Genomic DNA, 24,682 nt, shown 5'->3' on the forward strand with positions numbered 1-24,682 from the left:
GGCACAGATAATGCAGTACTTGATTTGCCATTTCTTCAGCAATGTGGCAAATTTCAAATTGAGGAATGTTATAAATCGTTCAACTGGTTTTCCATCTGTGGGAGACATGTATCTTAGTACAATACTCAATTGATCAATATGTGAAAGATCAGGTGTAGAGTCGACAGATAAACTGAAGTACCCAGCAGTACTTATTTCATCCACAGTAGCTGAACAAACTTTGTCACTCATTAGATCAATGAGTCCATCACATAGGCTACGTCTACACTGGCCCCTTTTCCGAAAGGGGCATGTTAATTTCACAGGTCGTAATAGGGAAATCCGCGGGGGATTTAAATATCCCCCGCGGCATTTAAATAAAAATGTCCGCCGCTTTTTTCCGGCTTTTAGAAAAGCCGGAAAAGAGCGTCTACACTGGCCCCGATCCTCCGGAAAAAAAGCCCTTTTCCAGAGGATCTTATTCTTATACTTTGAAGTAGGAATAAGATCCTCCAGAAAAGGGCTTTTTTCCGGAGGATCGGGGCCAGCGTAGACGCTCTTTTCCGGCTTTTCTAAAAGCCGGAAAAAAGCGGCGGACATTTTTATTTAAATGCCGCGGGGGATATTTAAATCCCCCGCGGATTTCCCTATTATGACCTGGGAAATTAACATGCCCCTTTCGGAAAAGGGGCCAGTGTAGACGAGCCCATACTGTCTTGGATAAGTATGATGGGTTACCTTTGCCAGCATTCCCATATTTTGAGATATAGCCTGCTAAAAATGGGTCAAGGTAAGCCACAAAATCCAACAATCCCTGTCCAAATGATCCAAATGTGTCATTTGATACCCGGAAAGGCAGACCACATTCAGCTAATGTTTGAATAAGAGCTATAACACTCTGCAAGACATGTTGCCAGTATTCACACTCCCCTATAATTTGTTCTTCCAATTTTTGTGTCGATCCAAAGCCCTGTCTTTGATTTAAAAAGTTCTGATTTTTCCCATGATGACTACTTCGATGCTTTTTTTGAAATATCAAATATCAAGTTTAAAAAAAAAATCTCATATTTTTTGGTGCCCCTGGTTTGCTGGTGCCCTAAGCACATGCTTAGTCTGCCTGTTGGGTAATCCAGCCCTGCCCTGACATCTGTTGGGAGACCAATACAGAAGTACACAGACAATCCAGGAACTTTTTAGAGAATGTTGGGGATAACTTGTTGGTACAAGTGCTGAAGGATCCGACCAGGGGCCATGCGCAGCTTGACCTGCTGTTCACAAACAGGGAGAAATTAGTTGATTATTCCCATTTATTCGGCTCTGGTGAGGCCACATCTGGAGTATTGTGTCCAGTTCTGGGCCCCCAACTATGGAAACTTCCCCTACTAAAAATCATATTTAGTAATAGAAAAAGAGTGGTTAGCTGCAAAAGGGCAATAGAAAGCCTCTCTCTTAGAAAGTGAGTTCACACTAATGGTGCATCTACACAGCACCCTAAACTTGAAATAAGATATGCAATTTGCGCCAAGTATCTTATTTCGATTGAATTTCAAAATAGCGTATTTCAAATTGGGTGCATCTACACAGTACCAAATTTCAAAATAACACTATTTCAAGACATCCCTTAACCCTCATGGGAACGAGGGTTACAGGGATGCCAAAATAGTGCATCCACTATTTTGAGACCTGTCTCAGAATAGTGGACACGTTCAAAAGACACAGGGTAGCTATTTCAGGATACTGGAAATATTCTGAAATAGCCCCTTTGTGTAGACACCCTAATTGTGGACCACACACCATTGTGATAGCTAAATGTGATAAAGGAAGTATATCTTAGGCTCATCTAGTAATACCTGTTGCTAATGCTTTATGTCTTTTTGATATAATATCAGATGGAAAGGCTGCAGAGGCAGAGGAAAGCATCTCCTGCCTAGAGGCAAAGAGCCTGACCACCACCCCACACACACATCTGCCACAACTGCCAATCATGGAGACAGGTGCTCACAGTTGCAACAGTAGGGCCTGATACAAAAAGAGAAAGTTCTACTAAGGAGGGGAGGGAGAATGGACTGGCACATCTGGGACACCTCGGAATCAGGATGCCTCAGGAATGCAGTCGAAAGGAACTGAAGCAGAGGTCAAGGATCATGAAATGTTGTAAGCAGGGGCTAACCAGAGAAAAGCAATATAGGAGCACAGAGACATCCTGGAACATCAGAGAAATGGCCAGTGACAGAGTCACACAATGGCAAGTTCCTGTTGGACCTTGTCTATTGTCTCTTTGAGGAATTGCCAGCTTTCCTTTTCCCTTAGATTTTTTTCCCATGGGATCTTATCTACCAGTTCTCTGAATTTGTAATCAGCTTTTCTAAGTCCATTGTTCTTATTCTGCTACCTTTACATCTTCCTTTACCTGGAATCTCAAAATCTATCATTTCCTAATCCCTTTCACACACATTACTGTTGACCTTCAAATTTGCAGCCATGGCCAAAAAAGTGGAAGTCTTCCCAATTGCCACAGCCATGAATCGATCTTCAGGATGTCCACATCCTTGCCCAGCCTCTTTTCCTCAGCTGGGAGGTTGGAAGGAAACAAGGCCTGTGCACCTGACTCCATCGCCCTTGCTCCCAGAGCCCTGTAGTCACTGCTGCTCAGGTCTCATGAGTTCCTGTGTAGATGAGCAGCACGTGGTAGGAGTCAGAGAGCAGCATGTGCCTTGCAATCCTGTCAGCAATGTCTTGAAGGCAAGCTCCAGGAAAGCAGAACATGTCCCCGGTCAGCATTTGAGTTCAGCAGATGGCTGCCTCTGTTGCCCTTAGAAGAGAATCCCTAGTCATCACACCCAGTGCCTCCTCCCCCTGGGTGTCATGACCACGAGTTTCTCTGCCTTAATGAAAGGTTGATCTGCTGCCTCAGCCATTGGGGCCTGCATGTCATCTCCAGTTACCAGTTCTGTATACTATGATGCACTGGGGATCACAGTGGGGGGAAGCAGACAGTTTCCCCGCGATAGACAAGCCAGTTGTTCTTTCTCTGGTGCTGCTCTCATCATCTGCAAAGGAGCTGGAAGATAAACTCGTCACTCTCCCACTATTAGGCTGTGTCTACACTGGGCCACTTATTCCGGAAAATCAGCCGCTTTTCCGGAATAAGCTGCGAGCTGTCTACACTGGCCCTTGAATTTCCGGAAAAGCAACGATGCTTTACTGTACAAAATCAGCTGCTATTCCAGAAAAACTATTCTGCTCCCGCTCGGGCATAAGTCCTTATTCCGGAACACTGTTCCGGAAAAGGGCCAGTGTAGACAGCCCAGTAGTCTTTTCCGGAAAAAAAGCCCCGATCGCGAAAATGGCGATCGGGGCTCTTTTCCGGAAAAGCGTGTATACATTGGCCACAGACTCTTTTACGGAAAAAGGGCTTTTCCAGAAAAGCAGCCTGCCAATGTAGACGCTCCTTTTCCGGAAAAACTGAAAACGGAATAGTATTCCGTTTTAAGCATTTCCGGAAATTCATGCCAGTGTAGACACAGCCTTAATGTTTTCCATCTTTGGTGCTTCTTGGCGTGCAGGTTTCACCATCTTACATTCCATAACGCATGCATATCAGTAAGTGTGTGATAAATGGAGTCTAACTCTTTGTAAAGGAGACATGTTTGCATATCATCACCCCATTTTACCTATTGTATAAGAATACTGCTCAAAAATTACTGACAAAGACTAATAGAACCAATCACAAACATACAATGTCCCTGGGGAACAAACAAACAAACATGATTTGTACATAAAGGGAAAGTGATACAGTATAATAACAATTACTCTATTTGCTACAGAGGAAGAGCCCTTATGCCAGCATCAAAATGCCTGCAACCATATCAGTGCTTGTGAATCTCAAGCCAGTTTCTGATGCACTGGATTCTAAATCAGATCACAACAGAAAATTTCTTCTTAAAACTTGAAACTGGGGCTGAGGCTCCTCAGTGGTACCTCCGGGCTCTGGGCTGGACCGGGATCGCTTGTCCATGGTACCGGCACTTTCGGCCCCCAGGGCTGACTCAGGACCAAGTAGCTGCGGCCACAGTAGCGGTGCCTCATGCCCAGGCCTCCACCCAAGACCCCAAACCCACAGCTGGCTCCAACAACCTCCCTTTTTCCTGCTCCCTTCCTCCTGGCCAGACACCTATCCCCACCCTACTGCTGCAACCACCATTGCTCCTGTGCCCCCCTCCTGGACAAACATCCTACTCCCAGCCTGCTTCTGCATCCTACATCTCACCCAGACCTCACAACCTCTCCCCCTTCTGCATCCCACCTTCTTCCCAGATCCTGCACCCCATCCCAATCCCACTCACTGGCAGCCCTGTCTCAAACACTGAACCACTCATTTCTGTCTCTAACGCAGAAGGGGGGTCCATAAAATCCACTAACTCTGGGACCCCAGAAAAATAAATCTGGCCTGGGAAGCCTTGAACCTCAGTCCTCCCTATTCCTTCCCCTCGCCCAAGAGGCTGGCACATCAGAGAAATGAGGTGTCTCAGCTGGTGGCCACATCAGTGAGGGTTTGGGGAGGAGTTTTTTTGCTTCTCACTTGTGTGGTCCCCAACTGATTTTTCTGTATCTGTGGCCCCGATCCAAAAGAGGTTTCCCACCTCTGCCATAAATAAAGAAAACATTGAAACCTTTTGTGTTAGACATAAATTAATATTTTACTTTATTTAAAATGAAGCTTGATAAACTAACATGAGAAAGTTAAAATGCTTAGCCTGTTTAATAATTTAAATTAAACCATTCTCCCTAGCTGCAGCTGGTGAGAAAATATGGTCACGGTATCCAGCCTGCCCCCACCTGTCCCTTCTCCTTCCTTCCCCTAGCACACAGATCCATAAATAGAAGTGAATAAAGTTAAATCTTGGCACACTGCTTCTGAAAGGTTGCCGACCCCTGAACTAGCGGTGAGGAGTATGGCTCAGTAGACTGTGGCTCCTGCCTTTAGTAAAGAGAAAGAGGCTGTGTGGATGGCCACAATAAGTCTCTGAAGCTAATACTATCTGCCAGTAGCACAAGATCCACAAGGAATAGCCAGAGTTTTGCCACAACTTATAATGGCATAGTATTTAGAGACCCTATTCAGATATGGGCCTCAGTTCTATTAGATGTTGTACAAAGATGCATAAGAAGAGAAAAGCCCTACATGACAGTCATGACAAAAATAATAGAGGCAAAGCACAATAACTGGAGGAAACAGTCAAATGGGGGGAATTGGGGAGGGAGGACATGTGTAACAGCAACAGAAGAAACATACGCTGCATTTTCTTGTTTTTAAGGATGGAAGTTTCTTTGCCCAGAAAATTGGTTTCCTCATGGAGAGAAATGTTACCACTTTTCTACTGAAACCAGATCTTGGCTGGAGAGTCAAAAGGCCTGCTGCTCTTCTGGCTCCAGACTCCTCCTGATAGAAAACAAAGAAGAGCTGGTAGAGTATCTTTCTCTTTGGAGAGCTGCAATTTCAAAACTGCCAGTTGAAAAAGGATTGCAGAAAATGAGATTTGGCTTCATTTGCTATCTTGCTCGATGGTGATTTTTTTCGTGAAAGCTCCTCTTCTCTCCCCAGCATTAGAGCTATAATTGTACCCTACATTAAGTTAAAATGTATATGTTGCAAGGTAAAACCCCAACATGCTCTGTAATTTTCATATTCAAGGTACAGCTATTACTGTAGTATAAGAAAAACCTGTACATCACTCTGAGCATTTTACTGTCTCAGAAGTGATCTAGAGGAGGTCTTTTCCTCCAGAGAAGAGAGTGAATAGAGATTAACCAACAGAGAGATGGCTGTCACAATTTCTACAGAAAACTTGCCTGAAGGATATTAACTCTGATCACATTCTTCATCAGCCATAAGACTACCTCAGCATACAGGGACCTATTAACAACATCCTGATACCTGATATCCATACAGTCGTGAAATGAGCAAATACCTGATACACGTACACCCATGAAATGAGTGGAGAAAGAAATGACCTGGCTTTGTCTTTATGCAGGATTTCATAAGCCCCCTCGCACATTCTCACTGGATAGGATTGTCACGTGACAGGACTGACAAACCCTGGATGTGGGGGAATGGCACAGCTTTCTCCACTGACCAGTGAGTTCCAAGCACAACTGGAAACTTCTCATTTCAGTGAAGTTCATTGACAGGGCTACAAGGGAGACAAAGCCCTTATTCCCTGAATAACAAGGAATGCAATATGCTATCACTAAAATGGGTTTTAAAATGATATGGGGGCCCAAATTGGCAGAGGGTGGTGCAAGTCAATGTTGAGATGTTTTGTTCAACAGCTATAGGTGATGAAACACAAACAGTGGAAAGGAGGGGGTCTGCAAGCACAGAATAAAGGTATATCTAGAATGGCTTGAAGTAACTTTTTATTCTATCATAGGTTTGCTGTAAAGAAAGGATACATTGATGGGGACTGCGCATTCATCATAGGTGGAGACCTCACCTCTGGTCCATGTAACGATGCAAAGCGTTATATTTGTGAGCAGCTGGTTCTTCTGCCACAGCCTGACATAGTGGCATGAGATGGATCATGGAAATCATAACATCAAAGGCAATGACAAATAGCCCCCAATAAATACTCCCATTCTTTTCTTTTCCTTTTCAGTGGTTGCATTTATATTGTAAGTTTATCTGCTTAAAATAGTTTTCTTTCAATAAATTAATAAAAAATCCAACTTAGATGCTAGATTTATGATTTTTTAAACTTTATTGCATTTCATTCACAGAATGACATGTAATGAATCACTCCAAATGTAAGGACAACGTTGATGAAAAGAAACTGTCTTTGTAGGAAAATACTTTAGAGGTATTCTTTTAAAATATGGTGGGATGAATGTCAGGGGCAATCAATATCCAAGTCTAATTTAGGGTACGTCTACACTACATGCTTATTTCGGAATAATCTACTCTGGAAGAAACATTCCGAAATAGCATGTCTACACACAAAATGCCCATCGAAATAGCACTTATGTATTTCAAAATAGAGTGACCACACTGATTACATATGATTAAGTGTCCAAGGCCACCCAGAACCACTTCAGGCAGGGCATCAGGATGCAGTTACTTCCTGGAGCTGCTGCCTGAGGCTCGTGCTTAAAGGGACCCCTCTCCCCCGTACAGCCGTTTCTCAAGTTTTTCTCTGTGTAGTGTCCACACCTCAAGCACATCTTTGTGCAAGAAAATCTACAGTAGAATGGCAGAACAGAGGGCTTTTTGCGGTATAGGTATACCCCTTTCTATGAGGAATAACAACTCCTTTTTGCACAAGAGTCCTTACACAAAAAGGCATGTGTGGATGCTCAACAGGGGTTTCTTGTACAAAAAGAGCCTATTGGAAAAAGCACAGGTGCTCTGGTGGCCATTCTGTGAATGGCAATCAGAAATTTCTTGCTCAATAGCATCCATGAAGTATGGACGCCCTTTTGCGCAAAAGCACATCTCTTTTGTGATGCGCTTTTGAGGTGTGGACACACTTTTGCGCAAAAAGCTTCTTGCACAAAATGCCTGTAGTGTAGATGTACCCTGAGTGTGCGGTTGGCTCAATGTCACTGGAAAAAGAGAGCAGATAGATGTTTTCTCTCCACAAGCTATTTAAACAGCAAGGAGTAGTGGAGCAGAACGAGAATTGTTTGCACTCTGAAAAAGAGAGAGTGAATGTTCCCTCTGACATCTCTCCTTTTTCAATTGTTTCACCAAAAATGAGCTCAACTGTAAAAGTGTTGCAGGATGATAGGGCATTTTTGGAACTTTACGCTCCTGTTTCTCTTGTTGAGATTCAGGAAATGTGTGGTGGTGTCAGGCCCATTATCTATGGAGTGGCTCCACATCCCTCCTGGACAGTAACAGTTCATGGGAGGTCACAGTTCTAACACTGAGGAAAGTTCTCAATGCCTGAATCTGTGAGTGAAGGGCCCCTCGAGGATTATGTGTGGGAAGGTTTGTCTTCATATAACCTTTTCTCCAGGTGAGTAACTTGACTGGGTACTAGTTTGCCTTAAGCTTTCCTATTGTGGGAGTAGTCTATAAAACCCTCCGCACACTCCTGGGATCCCACTGGTCTTTCATTTGCTCTGAGCATGCTTTTTGGCCTCATACACCAGCCAGGACACAGCAGCAGCATTTTCATTATTGCCTTCAATAATGGAGTGGAGTGTACGCTTCTAATTTGGAGATGACACCAAGGGGTTGCAAGCACCTTAGAGGACAAGATTAAAATTCAAATTAACTTCATAGATTGGAGAACAAGTCTGCAATCAACCAGTTAAATTCACACAATTACAAAGGACACAAGAGCAAACTACTCAACTGCATAGGAGAAATAAATAGTGTGGCAAGACGCTACCCGGGCTTAACCAGGAGACCTTGGATGACCTATATATCAAAAAGGAGTTCTACAAAAACTGAAATCTAACTCAAATATTAAAGGATGAATATAAGCAAATAACACAAGTATATAGGGGCAAAATTAGAAAGACCAAGGCACAAAACAAGCTCAAACTAGCTAGAGACATAAAAAGCAACAAAAAAAATGTCTACAAATATATGAGATGTAAAAGGAAGACCAAAGACAGGGTAGTCCCATTACTCAATAAAGAAGGAAAAACAATAACAGAAAATGTGGAAATGGTAGAGATGCATAACGATTTATTTGTTTTGGTTTTTACCAAGACTGGTGGATATTGGACGCTCAGCATAGTGAATGCTGGAGAAAATGAGGTAGGCTCCAAAGTTAAAATAGGAAAACAAATTAAACTATTTAGGGTATGGATAGACTACACGTTTTTGTCAGAAAAAGGTACACGAAATGCGCTCCGCATTTTGCGCACCTTTTTCCTATTCTTTTGTCGGAAGAGGCTTTTCTGACATTTGGCCTGTCTAGACTGGGCCAAATGTAGGAAAAGCCCCCTCTTTTGGCAGCCCCCTTCTTCCTCATAGAACGAGGTATACAGGGCTTCCGAAAGAGCATGTTTGCTCTTCCTAAAGAAAAAGCTGAAGAGCAAACGCATTCCCTGGATGCGGCAGAGTTTTTTCGAGATACTGGAGGTATCCCAAATTCCCCCCTCCCCCCCCCTGGGGACACACACATGCTGTGTCCACACTGCACCCCTTTTCCGGAAAAGGGATGCAGATTAGACACATTGCTATTGCAAATGAAGCGGGGATTTAAATCTCCCCCGCTTCATTTATATAAACATGGCTGCCGCTTTTTTCCGGCTCGGGGCTTTGCTGGAAAAAAGCGCCAGTCTATATGGGGATCTTTCGGAAAATAAAGCCTTTTCCGAAAGATCCCTTATTCCTGATTTTAAGAGGAATAAGGGATCTTTTGGAAAAGGCTTTATTTTCCGAAAGATCCCCATCTAGACTGGTGCTTTTTTCCGGCAAAGCCCCGAGCCGGAAAAAAGCGGCAGCCATGTTTATATAAATGAAGCGGGGGAGATTTAAATCCCTGCTTCATTTGCAATAGCAATGTGTCTAATCTGCATCCCTTTTCCGGAAAAGGGGTGCAGTGTAGACACAGCCACACAGTATAGCTATACCCTTAGGCTGTGTCTACACTGGCATGAATTTCTGGAAATGCTTAAAACGGAATACTATTCCGTTTTCAGTTTTTCCGGAAAAGGAGCATCTACATTGGCAGGCTGCTTTTCTGGAAAAGCCCCTTTTCTGGAAAAGCGTCTGTGGCCAATGTAGACGCGCTTTTCCGGAAAAGACTACTGGGCTGTCTACACTGGCCCTTTTCCGGAACAGTGTTCCAGAATAAGGACTTATGCCCGAGCGGGAGCAGAATAGTTTTTCCGGAATAGCGGCTGATTTTGTACAGTAGAGCATCGTTGCTTTTCCAGAAATTCAAGGGCCAGTGTAGACAGCTCGCAGCTTATTCCAGAAAAGCGGCTGATTTTCCAGAATAAGTGGCCCAGTGTAGACACAGCCTTAGAGAAGTTAGATGTCTTCAAGTCACCAGGCCTGATATAATGCATCCTAGAATCCTCAAGGAGCTGATAGAGAAGGTATCCGAGCCTTTAGCTATCATCTTTGAAAAGTCACGAAAGACTGGAGAGATTCCAGATGACTGGAAAAGGGTAAATAATGTCCACCTGTAAAAGGGGAGAAAAAGACAACCCAGGAAACTACAGGCAAGTCAGCTTAACTTCTCTACTAGGAAAGACAATGGAGCAAATAATTAAGGAATCCAACTAGAAATATCTAGAAGAAAATAAGGTGATAAGTAACAGTCAGCATGAATCTATAAAGAACAAATCATGTCAAACCAATCTGACAGCTTTCTTTGATAGGATAACAAGCCTTATGGATAAGGGGGAAATGATAGACTTCAGTAAAGCATTTGATACAGTCTCACATGACACTTGTATAAATAAGCTAGGGTAATACAACTTTGACGGGTCTACTATAAGTAGGTACATAAATGGTTAGGTAACCACTTGTTCCCCTCTAAAAGGAGATCTGTCCCAATGCTGCCTCCCCTCTTCTCCAGAGGGAGAGGTAAAGAGGAGGAGACCCCACCTCACAGGAAGGAAAGCCAACATTAGACAGGTCTTAGAGACAACAAAATGACCTTTACCCCTTTTGAGCCAAAAGGTCCCTTTCTGTAGCATGTTTATACAGTGTCTAGAATTAATATAACATATCCCCATTTTTTGACGATGAAGCACAGAATTAAATAATTTTCCTAAAGCTATGCAAGTGAGAAAGTGGCAGCACAGGAAACAGAACTCATTCCACTGCTCTAACTGTCTAGTACATTTGCTTTCATTAATCTAAAAGATTCCTCTGTCACTGGAGCTGACCACCTGGACTGGTCGGTGAATGGTTCAATTAAGTGAGGCTTATCCCTGTATAGCGCCTCCTACTTTGAATGGACACAGCCTGATTCATTCCATAAGACATTTATCAACAGTTTTCTGTGACCAAAGGAAAGAAGGAAGAAATAAAGCAAAATAAAGGTAGTAATGGTAAACATAGGTCACGATCTTCAGCTGGCATAAATTAGTGTCTCCTAGTCAAAATTTGGGGACACTGATTCTCCCAAGATTTCTCTTTCTGCAAAGGACTTGCTAGGTTTCTTCTTATGCTGGTTAAACAGACTCCAATTAAGCATTTTTTTTCCTAACAAAAACAACAGTTATGAGGTATGCATCCATAGGAGTGAGCTTTGCCATTTTCCAAAACCACAGTCCCCTTCATAGTAATTTTCATGGACTTGAAACCTGAAAGATAGTTTACACTTAGTTGTGCAAATCTCTTGGTGATGAAGTTCAAGTCAGAGAATGTCAGTGTTGGGATCTTTGGAGTTGGGGAGCTAGGAGCTGTGTAACAATGTGAGAGTGAGGTGGATGTATATGAAAGTTAGGAATTGACTGCACAGCTACAGAGAAAGCAGTGTTGTGAAAGCTGCCCCCACAGCTCCCCCTTAAAAATCACCTCTTGCACTCCAGACCTAGGGACTTCTTGTGTGCTCAGTGCCAAGCCATGTCAAACAGTGCAAGTGAATTGGGAATAGGCTGAGTTCTAACCTTTCACAAGGAACTGCTGATCTTGGGTAACAGAATTTCCTTTCTTTATTCACCCTCCCTTCCCACCAGCTATGTATCAAATAGATTAAGAGAGAAAGAGGAACTTTCTAAAAGTGCTAGAGACTTACAAGCCAGTGGAAAGTGCTGCACCAACCTCCCATTCCCAGGTCCTGTTCGCTGCATTATGGGATAATCCAATCCACAAGTGACATGACAATACTTTGAACCCCTGTATGGGAACAAATACTATGTTGCTTCAGGTCCATCCCAGGTCATTTCCTGTTAAAATGTCTGAACAACCAAACATGCAAGAAGTTTTGCAATTGATTTATTAAAAATCATGTTCCCCTCTATTTTAAGACACACTCCTTCCCGAGCAGCTCACATTACAGCTACAGCCCTTCTGCCAATGGCTACCTGAAGACTGGCTGGGATTCCTCTGGCTAACGTTAATGAGCAGCCATAGGGCATGAGTGCTTTTGGCCTTTGCTGCTCCTAGGAGAGTGAGATTCCCACATCTCTCATGCGGCCGTGCAAAGCACTGGTCTGCAGAACCTTCCGCAGTGCTTTGCCATTGATTCCTTGAGACAATTGTAAAATGTTTTTATTACCTTCTCTAATGTAATGCATGGCCTGCCAAGTTCCCCTAGACTAGAATGCATGGATGGTGTCCCCTTAGGAGTGGCATTATGAGCATGCAATGTAACGCTTGCACCTGTTGCTGCCCCCCCCCCCCCCCGCTCTATAGCAGCGTTTCCCAAACTATGGTCTGCGGCCCGCTACCGGGCGGCGGGAAAAAAAGGCCGGGCCGCAGCGAATCCTTAGGCCGACTCGACCCATTCACCCCGGAAGAGCCGGGCCCTGCTCCAGCGCTCTGCGGGGCTGGGTCTCTCCCCCGCTCTGCCTGGAGCGGGCCCCGCCCCCAGAGCGTCCCCCTCGGTCCCGGACGTCCCTGCCGCACGCGGCTTCGCCTCGCCGCCTGCCGCGCATGCGCGGTGTTGCACGTGGGCGGGGAGGACGTAACATCACAGCCCGGGGTTTTGAAGCCCGCGCGAGGCACGTGGTGGGGCCTGGCTGGCTCCGGGTTCGGCCTCCGGGGCCTGAGCGCGGCCCCCGGCCCCGCCCCGTGAAAAGAGAAGGTGGGAACCGGCTCGTGCGGCGGCGAGGAGAGGAGAGGAGAGGCGGTGGGAGGAGAAGGGGCGGTGGGAGGAGAAGGGTCGGGGTGCGGGAGAGACAAATCCCAGGGGGCTAAGTGCAGACTATGAGGGAAAGGGCAGGGGGGGCGATGTCAGTGGGGGGGGGACAGGGGGATGCTGGGAGAGGGGAAGGGCACTGGGGGCTGGAGGGGGAGGTGCTGGGAGGAGGCTTGAAAGAAGAGGGGGCACGAGCAAGGTCAGGATGGAGCAAATCGTGTGTGAGGGCTCAGAGGGGCAGGAGGGGAATGGGGCAGAGACTGGTGGGGGGGGTATTAGGGAGAGAGGGCAAAGGGAGGCACCAGGAGGGTGCAGGGCTAAGGGGTGGTGCAGGTGCCAGGGGATTCTGGGGTGGGGAGGAGGGGAGAGCTGGCCACCGGAAGCAGAACTGGACGGGGGAATCAGGGCAGGCTGGGGAGATTGGGGGGCTGGTGGAAGCAGGGCTGCCGGAGGGTGTGAGGTTGGGGGCAGGGAGCTGGCCGGGGAAGATGTAGGCAGGTGGGAGAAGCGGCCGCTGGAAGGAGGGCTGGACGCAGGCAGCTGGGCTGGCCAAGGGAGATTGGGAGGAGAAGTGGGGGAGAATTGGCTGCCCGAGAGGGGGTTGGGGGAAGTGGGGCTGGCCTGAGGCACAGCAAGGGGAGCAGGGGGGAGGAATGAATCAGCCTGCAGGGGGTGGGACTGACCCGACCCGTTCCCCTCTCTACCCCTCCCCCACAAAGCACGAGTTAATCCGGCACAGGGATTCTACTGTCCCTCCGTTTCCCCCTCTCCCCCCCCCCCACACACACCCCTCGAGTAGTTGTGAACTATCTGGCTGGTAGACACACTCATGCAGCCTGAGCACATTTACCAGCCAGGCAGTTCGAAACTACAAACTGATACATCTAGTAATAATACAACTTACCTACTGAGAAAATACCAGACATGTTATATGTCTGGTATTTTCTCAGTTTGTTTTTCATGTGTTTATATTTTTGGGCTGCAAAAAGCAGAACTGAAAAAAAAGGGTTCCAATTAAAGTAAAAAGTTTGGGAAACCCTGGTCTCACCAGCTTTCTATCTGTTTTACAGCCCATTTATCCAATCCATATTCCTTAACTTGCTGGCAAGAATATTGTGGGTGACCATATCAAAAGCTTTGCTAAAGCTGGCACTGGGAGATTTGAGAGGACCAGAAACAACTTTTTTGAATATTCATCGTTTGATTAATGAATATGCAAATAAACATTACTGATCCTCCAAAAGTTCGTGAATGGATTTACTGGTCCCTGTGTCAAAAAGTTTGGGAACCCCTAATATATAGTAAGACTACAGCTATACTGGCAGTTTTTGCAGCAGAAAATATGCTAATGAGGGGCTCATTTGCATGAATTGTGATCTCATGTGCATGTTTTCTCCTGCAAAAACTGGCAGTGTAGGTGTAGCCAAAGTGAAGAAGGAAAAGAATCATGGGGCTGGAAGAGAGCTCAGGAGACTTTAGCAAGGCTTTTGATACGGTCTCCCACAATATTCTTGCAAGTTAAGGGATTGTGTATGATTAATGTAATGATTGTGTAAGGTTAATGGATTGTGTAAGATGGATAGAAAGATGGCTAGAAGGCCGGGCCCAGCGGGTAGTGATCAATGGTTCGATGTCAGGATGGCGGTCGGTTTCTAGCGGAGTGCCCCAAGGTTCGGTTCTAGGACCAGTTTTGTTCAATATCTTTATTAATGATCAGGATGAGGGGATGGATTGCACCCTCAGCAAGTTTGCAGATGACACTAAGCTGGGGGGAGAGGTAGATACGCTTAAGGGCAGAAATAGGGTACAGAATGACTTAGACAAATTGGAGGATTGGGCCACAAGAAATCTGATGAGGTTCAACAAGGACAAGTGTAAAGTCCTGCACTTTGGACGGAAGAATCCCAAGCATAGTTACAAGCTGGGGACCAACCGGTTAAGTAGTAGTTCTGCAGAAAAGGACCTGGGGGTTACAGTGGATGAGAAGCTAGATATGAGTCAACAGTGTGCCCTTGTAGCCAAGAAGGCTAATGGCATATTCGGTTGCATTAAGAGGAGCATTGCCAGCAGATCCAGAGATGTCATCATTCCACTTTATTCGGCTTTGGTGAGGCCGCATCTGGAGTATTGTGTCCAGTTCTGGGCCCCCCACTACAAAAAGGATGCGGAAGCATTGGAGAGGGTCCAGCGGAGGGCAACCAAAATGATTAGGGGGCTGGAGCATATGACTTATGAGGAGAGGCTGAGGGACTTGGGCCTGTTTAGTCTGCAGAAGCGAAGAGTGAGGGGGGATTTGATAGCAGCCTTCAACTTCCTGAAGGGAGGTTCCAAAGAGGATGGAGAGAGGCTGTTCTCAGTAGTGACAGATGGCAGAACAAGGAGCAATGGTCTCAAGTTGTGGTGGGAGAGGTCCAGGTTGGATATTAGGAAAAACTATTTTACTAGGAGGGTGGTGAAGCACTGGAATGGGTTACCTAGGGAAGCAGTGGAGTCTCCCTCCCTAGAGGTGTTTAAGTCTCGACTTGACAAAGCCCTGGCTGGGTTGATTTAGTTGGGATTGGTCCTGCCTAGAGCAGGGGGCTGGACTTGATGACCTTCTGAGGTCTCTTCCAGTTCTATGATTCTAAGTCCAGCCCCCTGCCCAAAGCAGGACCAACATGAGCCCTTCCAACCACCCACTGCTGAGTTCAGGAACCAGTGGACACCAGAAGCACAGCCCAGAATGCCAAGCTACCCGTGGTGCCTCACTTTGAGTCGATGGCAGGATCCATAATGTGACCACGCTGCTTCAGACCTCATTTGATTCTTGCCCATAGTGAGGCCACAGACCTTCACCTTCTCAAGATTGAGTGCCCAGAAATCGACCATGTTAGATTCAGCCTTATCTCCTGGTATAGACATGCCCTTAGTGAGTTGTCCAAGGTCACGTAGGACATCTGGGACAGAGCAAGGAATTAAACCTAGGTCTTCCAAATTGTAGGCCAGCAGCCTAACCACTGGATTGCTGCTGCTATCCCACTCACCTGTGTACATGTACAGCACTTGCATTACCAACTCTCTGCCGCCCCGCCCCCCCCCCCCAATGTTCTGCATGTTTCATATGCTCCAGGAGGACTCTGTCCTGTCACTTCCTGGGTCTCTTTCTGTCCCTTTTGTCACTTTGTTGTACTTCTGTCACCCACAGACTTCTAGCTCCCACACCCACCCAAGCTCACTGTCCCCCATCCATTCTCTGCTTCCTCTTCTTTGGGCCCAGTCTCCCTTGTCGGATGTGTACTCCCTCCCACAGCAGTAACATCCTCCTTCCTGTCAGGAAACAGACTGGCACCTGTACCTTCTGACCCGCTTCTGCATGGATCTTCCTCCCTGTTCCCGTGGGTGCAATAAGCAGAAGAGAAGTGAGAGTCTTTCCTCTGGGCCCTTTTGGGGCTCCTCTCCCTGCCAGCTGATGCAAGGAGTTCTTACTTCTGCTCGCCACAGTCCCATGAGAGTGAGGGCTGAACGAGGGCTCCTGCACACAGCAGCATCTGGAAGCTGGGACGGGCCTCCCTGCTCTCCCCTCTCCACAGACTCAAAGCAAAGTGGTGGAAGTGAGCCAGTGAGCTCCACAGCGCTGCTCTGGCAAGAAGCAACTGTCTGGCTGGAGAGCTCTGTTACAGGCAGAGGCATGGCATACTCCCAGCCCAGCTCCAAGGACTCTGCAGGCTGCCATACTAAGCAGCAGGCAGCCTCACAGGTGAAGGGCTGGCTGGGGGCACACACCATCATTTGGGACTGCCCCACCCCCACCCCCTGGTGTTCTTTAGATGGTGGGGCAGAAGCTTCCGTGCCCTCCCCCCCCCCCCCCCAGATTTATACCAAGATGCGGCTGGCTGTTCCCCTTCCTGTCACTGTTAGGGAGTGGGGGGGAAAGTGCACAGTTTGCTGCATTCCTCACTCTAGCTGGGGAGGGCATGGGTAAGAGGAGCTGTAAATTTTCCTCTACTTCCAGGTAGTGATGGGAGGGAGAAGAGCAAGCAGTGTCATAAGAACTTAAGAATGACCATACTGTGTCAGACCAAAGGACCATCTAGCCCAGTATCCTGTCTGCCAACAGTGACCAGTGCCAGGAGCCCCAGAGGGGGTGGACCGAAGACAATGATCAAGCGATTTGTCTCCTGCCATCCTTCTCCAGCCTTTCACAAACAAAGTCCAGAGGTACCATGCCTTACTCCCTGGCTAATAGCCTTTTATGGACCTAACCTCCATTAATTTATCCCACTGGCCGCTTGATTTTGCACAAAAGCACTGACGTTCTACTGTCTGAAATCAGTGCTTCTTGTGCAAATGCTTTGACGTTCTCGTTCGGGCAAAAGCCCTTTTCCGGAAATGTTTTTGCGCAAGAGGGCTAGTGTAGACAGCTAAAAACTGTTTTGCACAAAAAAGCCCCAATGGCGAAAATGGCGATTGGGGCTTTCTTGCACAAAACCACGTCTAGATTGGCACAGACGCTTTTCCACAAAAAGTGCTTTTGCGGAAAAGCGTCCGTGCCAGTCTAGATGCTCTTTTCCGTTAAAAGCATTTGTGGAAAATCATGCCAGTCTAGACGTAGCCATGGAGTCTGCTTTAGGGGGTAAGTGACAGATTGAACCAGTCTTACAGCTCGCAGGTGTAAAGCAGGCTGACTCAAGCCCTTTAGCCCTTTCCCCCCAGCTCAGTTCACTCAACTCTGGAAGGGAAGGAGGCTTTTTTTGACTGCCGCTCCAGTCTGCATGGACTCTTTCAGAGAACTATTCATGATAACTCCAAGATCTCTTTCCTGATTAGTTGTAGCTAAATTAGCCCCTATTATATTGTATGTATAGTTGAGGTTATTTTTTCCAATGCGCATTACATTTCATTTGCCATTTTGTTGCCCAATCTCTCAGTTTGGTGAGATCTTTTTGAAGTTCTTCATAGTGCTTTGGTCTTGACTATCTTGAACAGCTTAGTATTGTCTGCAAACTTTGCCACCTCACTGCTTACCCCTTTCTCTAGATTGTTTATGAATAAATTGAATAGGATTGGTCCTAGGACTGACCCTTGGGGAACACCACTAGTTACAACTCTCCATTCCAAAAATTTACCATTTATTCCTACCCTTTGTTTTCTATCATTTTACCAATTCTCAGTCCATGAAAGGACCTTCCCTCTTATCCAAGACAACCTAATTTACACAAGAGCGTTTGGTGAGGGACCTTGTCAAAGGCTTTCTGGAAATCTAACTATACTATATCTACTGGATCCCCCTTGTGCACTTTTAACCCCTTCAAAAAACTCTAGCAGATTAGTAAGACATGATTTCTCTTTACAGAAACCATGCTGACTTTTGCCCAACAAATTCTGTTCTTCTGTGTGTCTGACAATTTTATTCTTTACTATTGTTTCAACTAATTTGCCCGGTACTGATATTAGACTTACCTGTTTGTAATTGCCAGGGTCACTTCTAGAGCCCTTTTTAAATATTGGTGTCACGTTAGCTATATTCCAGTCCTTAGGTACGGAAGCTGATTTAAAGGATAGGTTACAAACCACAGTTGTTAGTTCCGGAATTTCACATTTGAGTTCTTTCAGAACCCTTGGGTGAATGCCATCCAGACCTCCCCCTGCACACACACACCAACCCCCTGCTCTGAGCCCTCACACCTCCAAGCCTCTGCCCTGACTCCTGCACTCCCTCACCCCCACCCACTGCCCTGAATCCCCCAAAACCAAGACACTCTACAATCCCCTGCCCCTCACATTCCACTCACACTTAAATTTCTTATAGGTACTGTTGTATCACAACCCCCACCCCACAATCTCTTGCCATGAGGCCCCCCCCCCTCCCAGGAGGGTTATTTTGAAATATAATGGGCTTGCTATTCCAACGTCCCTGTAAACCCCGTTCCACGAGGAGTAAGGGACATTTTGGAATAGCGCTTTATTTTCAAATTAGTGCTGTGTAGACAGTGTCAAATTACAAAGTAAACTGTTAGGAAACTGACTCGAAATAAGCTATGCAATTTGCATAGCTCAAATTGCGTACCTTATTTCGAGCTACGAGTGCAGGGTAAACGCACCCATCGTGACCCTGGTTTATTTATATTTCAGTTTCCTAAAGCGCTGAAGTGCTCTTTCCATCTGAACCCTTGTCTAGACTAGAAAATATTTCCTGGTACAGCTATCCTGACAAATCCTCCTAGTGCAGGTGCAATTTATGCTGAGGAGAGTTGGCAGTTTAACAAAGGGACATTGTTAAGGGCCCAAAAGCAAGCTAGTCCACTGCATGGGAAAGATAGAAAATATGGCAAAAGAACGCCTTGGCTTAACCATGAGATCTAGCATGATCTAAAAATAAAAAAGAAGTCATATAAAAATGGAAAGTAGGATAAATTACAAAGGATTAATATAGGCAAACAACACAGGAATGCAGGGGCAAGATTAGAAAAGCAAAGGCACAAAATGAGCTCAAACTAGCTATAGGAATAAAGGGAAACAAGAAGACTTTTTATAAATACATTAGAAGCAAGAGGAAGACCAAGGACAGGGTAGGCCCACTGGTCAGTGAGAAGGGAGAAACAGGAACAGGAAACTTGGAAATAGCAGAGATGCTTAATGACTTCTCTGTTTCTGTCTTCACCAAGAAGTCTGATGTAGGAATGCCTCACATAGGGTATGTCTACACTACAAAGTTAATTCAAACTAACAACCGTTAGTTCGAATTAACTTTAATAGGGGCTATACATACAAATTTAAATCAAACTAGCGGAGCGCTTAATTCGAACTAGGTAAACCTCATTCTACGAGGACTAATGCCTCGTTCGAATTAAGTAATTCGAATTAAGGGCTGTGTAGCCACTTAACTCGAACTAGTTGGAGGCTAACCCTTCCCAGGTTGCCCTGGTGGCCACTCTAGGCCAAACCAGGGAAACTCCTCTATCCCCCTCCCAGCCCCAGAGCCCTTAAAGGGGTATGGTCTGACTACAGTGCTTGTGCCAGTTACAAGCCTGCTAGCACCCAGCCAGCAGACCTGGCACAGCCACCCGAGGCCACCCAACCCTCCGCCTCTTCCCAGGACCAGGCTGGTGGCTCCCAGGAGCCTGCCCAAGGCCAAAGGAGGAGTGCGGCGATTGTGGACCTCATCGAGGTTTGGGGGGAGGCCTCCAACGTCCACAATCTCCGCACTAGGCACAGGAAAGCAGCCGTCGAGGGCAGGATAGCTGCCAGCCTGGCCACCAAAGGCCACATGCGAACCCAGGAGCAGGTTTGCATGAAAATCAAGTTGGTCCAGTGAGACCCCCCCCCCCAACCCTGAGCTTAGAACCGTGGTCAACAACAGGTCCATCACAATCGACTGGTCGATCGCGAGGCCTCGACCAGTTGATCTTGAGGTGTCCTGTCCACCCCACCCCCATTTCCCTCCCATCCCCCGAGAAGCCCCACTACCTACCTCCAGTGAAAACTCTGTTTAGATTTGTCATCCATGTGACGAAATGAAAAGTATGCCGTTTGCAATAAACTTTGCATAAAATAGTTAATTTGCATTTAATTTTAATGGTTCAAAGAATGTCAGGCAAAATGGTCGGCCCTCACGCTTGTTCACTTCATCAAATCTGGCCCTCTTTGAAAAAAGTTTGGGCACCCCTGTTCTACATGATTAATTAAAGCCAGCATTAGAATCCTTTTTGTTGGTGGAGGAGTAGCCAGTGGCCGTTTTTCTGTGTTTCCTAGGGTTGCAACTCTACTGGCAAAAGACTTCTGTACCACTAGGGTTGTAATGTTTCCACATTCCTAACCCATACAGCTTTGCCAACAAAACCTTTAAAGCATAGACCAGACTGGTTACTGGGACTGTTGAAAAGCCAGAAGGAAAGAAAAGACTGAGAGGGCACATGACTGGAAAGAAGTCACAGCAGTTTGAAAAAAAAAGCTAGAAACATTTTAAAATTATTGTAACCAGTTTTTTAAAGAAATGACATATCTCAGGAACCCCTTCCCCAAATGCCCCCAAATTTGGATCTACACAGAGCCTTTGTAAGGCTGACAAATGTCAAGGCAATCTAAGCATGTATTCTGACTCCACAGCAGTTACAAAAATTGGTTGTTAAAACAGTAGACCAGTCTCAAGCTACATTACAGCATTGCTACCACATCACTAAAATCTCTAGCAAATATCTTAACATTGGAAGCACCAGGAACTTTAGGCTGAGATACCTTTGTTTGTTCTTGAAGATTCATGGGTGAAGTCTAAATTCTGAGAACGAAAATTTAAAATGGTGTATCCATCCTCATTCTCCATATCCATTTCTCTGCTCTCACTACTGTCTTCTGAGGTACAGTGTCACGGTCATGCAGTACAATTGTCCTGTTAGAACAGGACCAGCAGAAAAATATTCTTGTGTTTGAAGACAAAAACTGAAACCACACACAGGAAGTTCAAGCTGGTAGTTTCAGATGTCCTGCATTTACTGAAGTCTTAAGAGTGAAAGGATTTTTGTCTTTACAAGTTAAAGTTACATTGTTATGGTTAACAGCTCTAAAATCCAGCCTCTGTTTTTCTTAAACATTTCAGGTAATTTCTGTTTTTCTAAATGTAACACTGTGCTTACTACCATAGTACATGATCAGATTATATATTTTACCGGAAAGGCACAGATTGTGTATTTGCCTTCCATTCCCCACCTCCACCCCCCATGGATGGAAGGAAATATTCATTGTTTGTGTGGGTGACTACCAGACAAAAACTTTTCCATTTCATCCTGAAGGTGACAACATTTGTGGCCTTGCTGATTTAGCTCTGAATTATTCACTCGGCTCTAAAAACGAGTTACAGAGTAACACGGCTGCCCATCTGAGACATTTTCACTTGGCTCTCCTTGCCCTATTTTTAAGTATCAGAGGGGTAGCTGTGTTAGTCTGGATCTGCAAAAGCAACATGGAGTCCTGTGGCATCTTATTGACTAACAGATGTATTGGAGCATAAGCTTTCGTGGGCAAAGACCCACTTCATCAGATGCATGTAGTGGAAATTTCCAGAGGCAGGTATAAATATGCAGTCCAGAATAAGGCTAGAGATAACAAGGTTAATTCAGTCAAGGAGGGTGAGGTCCCCTTCTAGCAGCTGATGTGGAGGTGTGAATACCAAGAGAGGAGAAACTTCTTTTGCACTTGGCTATCTATTTTTAGGCTGTTAGAGATGTTTAGAACAATTATATAAAATAATATTGGCCTGTTAGACTTAATATCAGAATTCAAGGTGAAATTAGTGTCTGGTGGTCATTAGTAATTTCAGATATCACTAATAATTCTAACTAAAAGTAAACTATGTATTAAATTCTTGTGTGAACAAAAATTGCTCCTGTAAAACCATAAGAGCAGCTCTGTTTCTCACAGATGCAGATATCCACTTCAACATGATAACTTCAGCACTTTGCTGGGATCATTTAAATACTACAAACATTAAAGAAGACTGAGAATCAACTCTAAGCCTAAATCTCCCCAATCCCAGGGCTGTCAGATGCTAACCTTGCCCCGTGCAATTAAAACTGCTGGGCAAGATCCACAGCTGGTATGATTTAGCATTGGAAAAGGTTCAGAAAAGGGCAACAAAAATTATTAAGGGTTTGGAATAAGTCCCATATGAAGAGAGATTAAAAAGACTTGAACTTTTCATTTTAGTAAAGAGGAGATTAAAGGGGGATATGACAGAGGTCTATAAAATAATGACTGATTTGGAAAAAGTGAATAAGGAAAAGTTATTTACTTGTTCCCAAAATATGAGAACTGGGGTCACCAAATGAAATTAATGGGCAGCAGGTTTAAAACAAACAAAAGGAAGATTTTCTTCACTCAGCATGCAATCAACCTGTGGAATTCCTTGCCAGAGGATGTGGTGAAGACTAAGACTTTAACAGGGTTCAAAAAAGAGCTAGATAGATTTGTGGAAGTTAGGTCCATCAATGGCTATTAGTCAGGATGGGTAGGAATGTTGTCCCTAGCCTCTGTTTGGCTGGAAATGGATGACAGGAGAGGGATCATGTGAGGATTCCTGCTGTGTTCCCTCCCTCTGGGGCATCTGGTATTGGCCACTGTTGGCAGACAGGATACTAGGCTAGATGGACCTTTGGTCTGACCCGGTATGGCTGTTCTTATGAACTTTTATTGTCTTCAGTGGCTCTATAGCAGGTTACATCAGCTAGGAATCCAACCCTCCATCTCTTACTGTCTTTTCAATACATGTTAAAAATTTTGGAACAAAGAGGTTGTTGAAAGAGACTGTGAATGTTCCAGAGAATAGGCTTAAACATCTATAGACTGGGACTCTAAATGAACATCCTTTAAGAACTCCAAGAGGAGGGGAGGAGGACAGCTCTGTTTTTCCAACACTTAGCACAAAGCTTCCAAAATCACTAACATACAAAGCCCACTGAATTCTGGAAGAAGGAAATAAAAATAACGGAAAAGACACTTTTTCACCTTTTGCTCTTTGAATTCTCACAGGATTGTATCTATGGAACAGAAGAAGAGATTCCCATGGCCAAACAGCATTCATTCTAAAAGGCATGCAGAGCTGACAGATAACTACAACTAAGTCATCTTTTGAAACCATACACTGTTAACTCATTTGTGTGTGTAAGTCTGTCTGCTTCAGCTTTCTAGTAACACTAATTTCTTCTTAGTCATAAATCCTTAGTTAGTTGACATAGCTGCTATAAGCATTGTCTTTGTGTGATGACCCGGGGTAAGTGATTGGTCTTTTGATACTGGGAGTAACCTGGATACTATTGTGATTTTTGATATAAAGTAACCAGATATCAAATAGACCAGCTTTTCTGGATGGCAAGATGGATTGGAATGTCCCAGGGGACTATCTGTGACTCCATAGTAAGGCTGTCATAGGACTTTAGCAGTTCACATACATTGTGGAGCTGGTGACATCTAATTATAGAACACGCAATCTGTGTGGAGTCTCTGCCCAGCTTCCTGACAGTCTGCCCTGAGGTTGGCATTCACAGGCGTGAGTCACGACAGGTAGAGTTTGCCAAATTCAAGCACTTCATGTGTTTGTCTCAAGCTTTACACCTCCAGTTCAATCCCTGGTCTTAGCCAGATTGCAGTTGCCATAAATGGGAAGCTTGCCTCGGATTCCATTCCAACTAGTGAGAGCCGTAGACATGTGAGACAAGCTTTCTCTGTCCAAGGAAAGCATGTAACCCACTACTAAGTGTATGTCCAGCCCACAGGACCTGTGAGTGGGTTACAGCTGCCAGCCAGGGTGCTAGTTCTCTGACTTAAGCGTTAGCTCTGGACATCCCAGCTCAATCCCCAGACACCAAAATGGTGATTCCCATTACTACAAGGCTGTATCTACTTTGGTTCAATCTTGCGCAAAAACAGCCGCTTTTGTGCCAAAACTTGCTGCCAGTCTACACTGGCCGCAAGTGCTTGAGCAAGAATACTGACGTTCTAATGTATGAAATCAGTGCTTCTTGCGCAAGAACTATGATGCTCCCGCTCAGGAAAAAAGCCCTCTTGCGCAACTGTTCTTGCGTAAGAGGCCAGTGTAGACAGGCAACATGAATTTCTTGCACAAGAAAGTCTTATGGTTAAAATGGCCATCAGAGCTTTCTTGTGCAAGAGAGTGTCTACACTGGCAAGGATGCTCTTGCGCAAAAGCACATTTCTTGTGCAAAGGCACATGCCAGTGTAGACGCTCTCTTATGGAAGAGTTTTTGCACAAGAACTCTTCCGCAAGAGTTCTTGTGCAAAAGCATGCCAGTGTAGACATAGCCTAAATGTTTGTCTTCCTTTCCCATTCTTTTTTGTTGCTGTATAAACCCCATTCACTGTTTTGGTTTGAATTTACACTCCAAGCTCTTTGGGGCAGGTTGTGTTTTTCAGTAAAACAATCAGTTCACCAACCA

General features: G+C 45.3%; 1 protein-coding gene and 1 long non-coding RNA gene across 2 annotated transcripts; both read left to right on the forward strand.

The window, feature by feature from the left end:
* Positions 1-759: 759 nt before the first annotated feature.
* On the forward strand, positions 760-6,178 carry LOC142819010 (C-type lectin domain family 7 member A-like). The gene is made up of 3 exons (XM_089775412.1): positions 760-769; positions 5,298-5,446; positions 6,015-6,178. The coding sequence occupies exons 1-3, from the start codon at positions 760-762 to the stop codon at positions 6,120-6,122; spliced, it is 267 nt and encodes an 88-aa protein (XP_089631538.1). The 3' UTR covers positions 6,123-6,178.
* A 6,424-nt stretch (positions 6,179-12,602) lies between these two features.
* On the forward strand, positions 12,603-23,381 carry LOC142819012 (uncharacterized). Its single transcript, XR_012896694.2, has 2 exons — positions 12,603-12,704; positions 23,259-23,381. It is a non-coding gene; the product is annotated as an uncharacterized LOC142819012 (long non-coding RNA).
* The last annotated feature ends 1,301 nt before the right edge of the window (positions 23,382-24,682 follow it).

The sequence above is a fragment of the Pelodiscus sinensis genome, chromosome 1, assembly GCF_052426305.1.
Source record: "Pelodiscus sinensis isolate ZL-2025 chromosome 1, ASM5242630v1, whole genome shotgun sequence".
Lineage (NCBI taxonomy): Eukaryota > Metazoa > Chordata > Testudines > Trionychidae > Pelodiscus > Pelodiscus sinensis.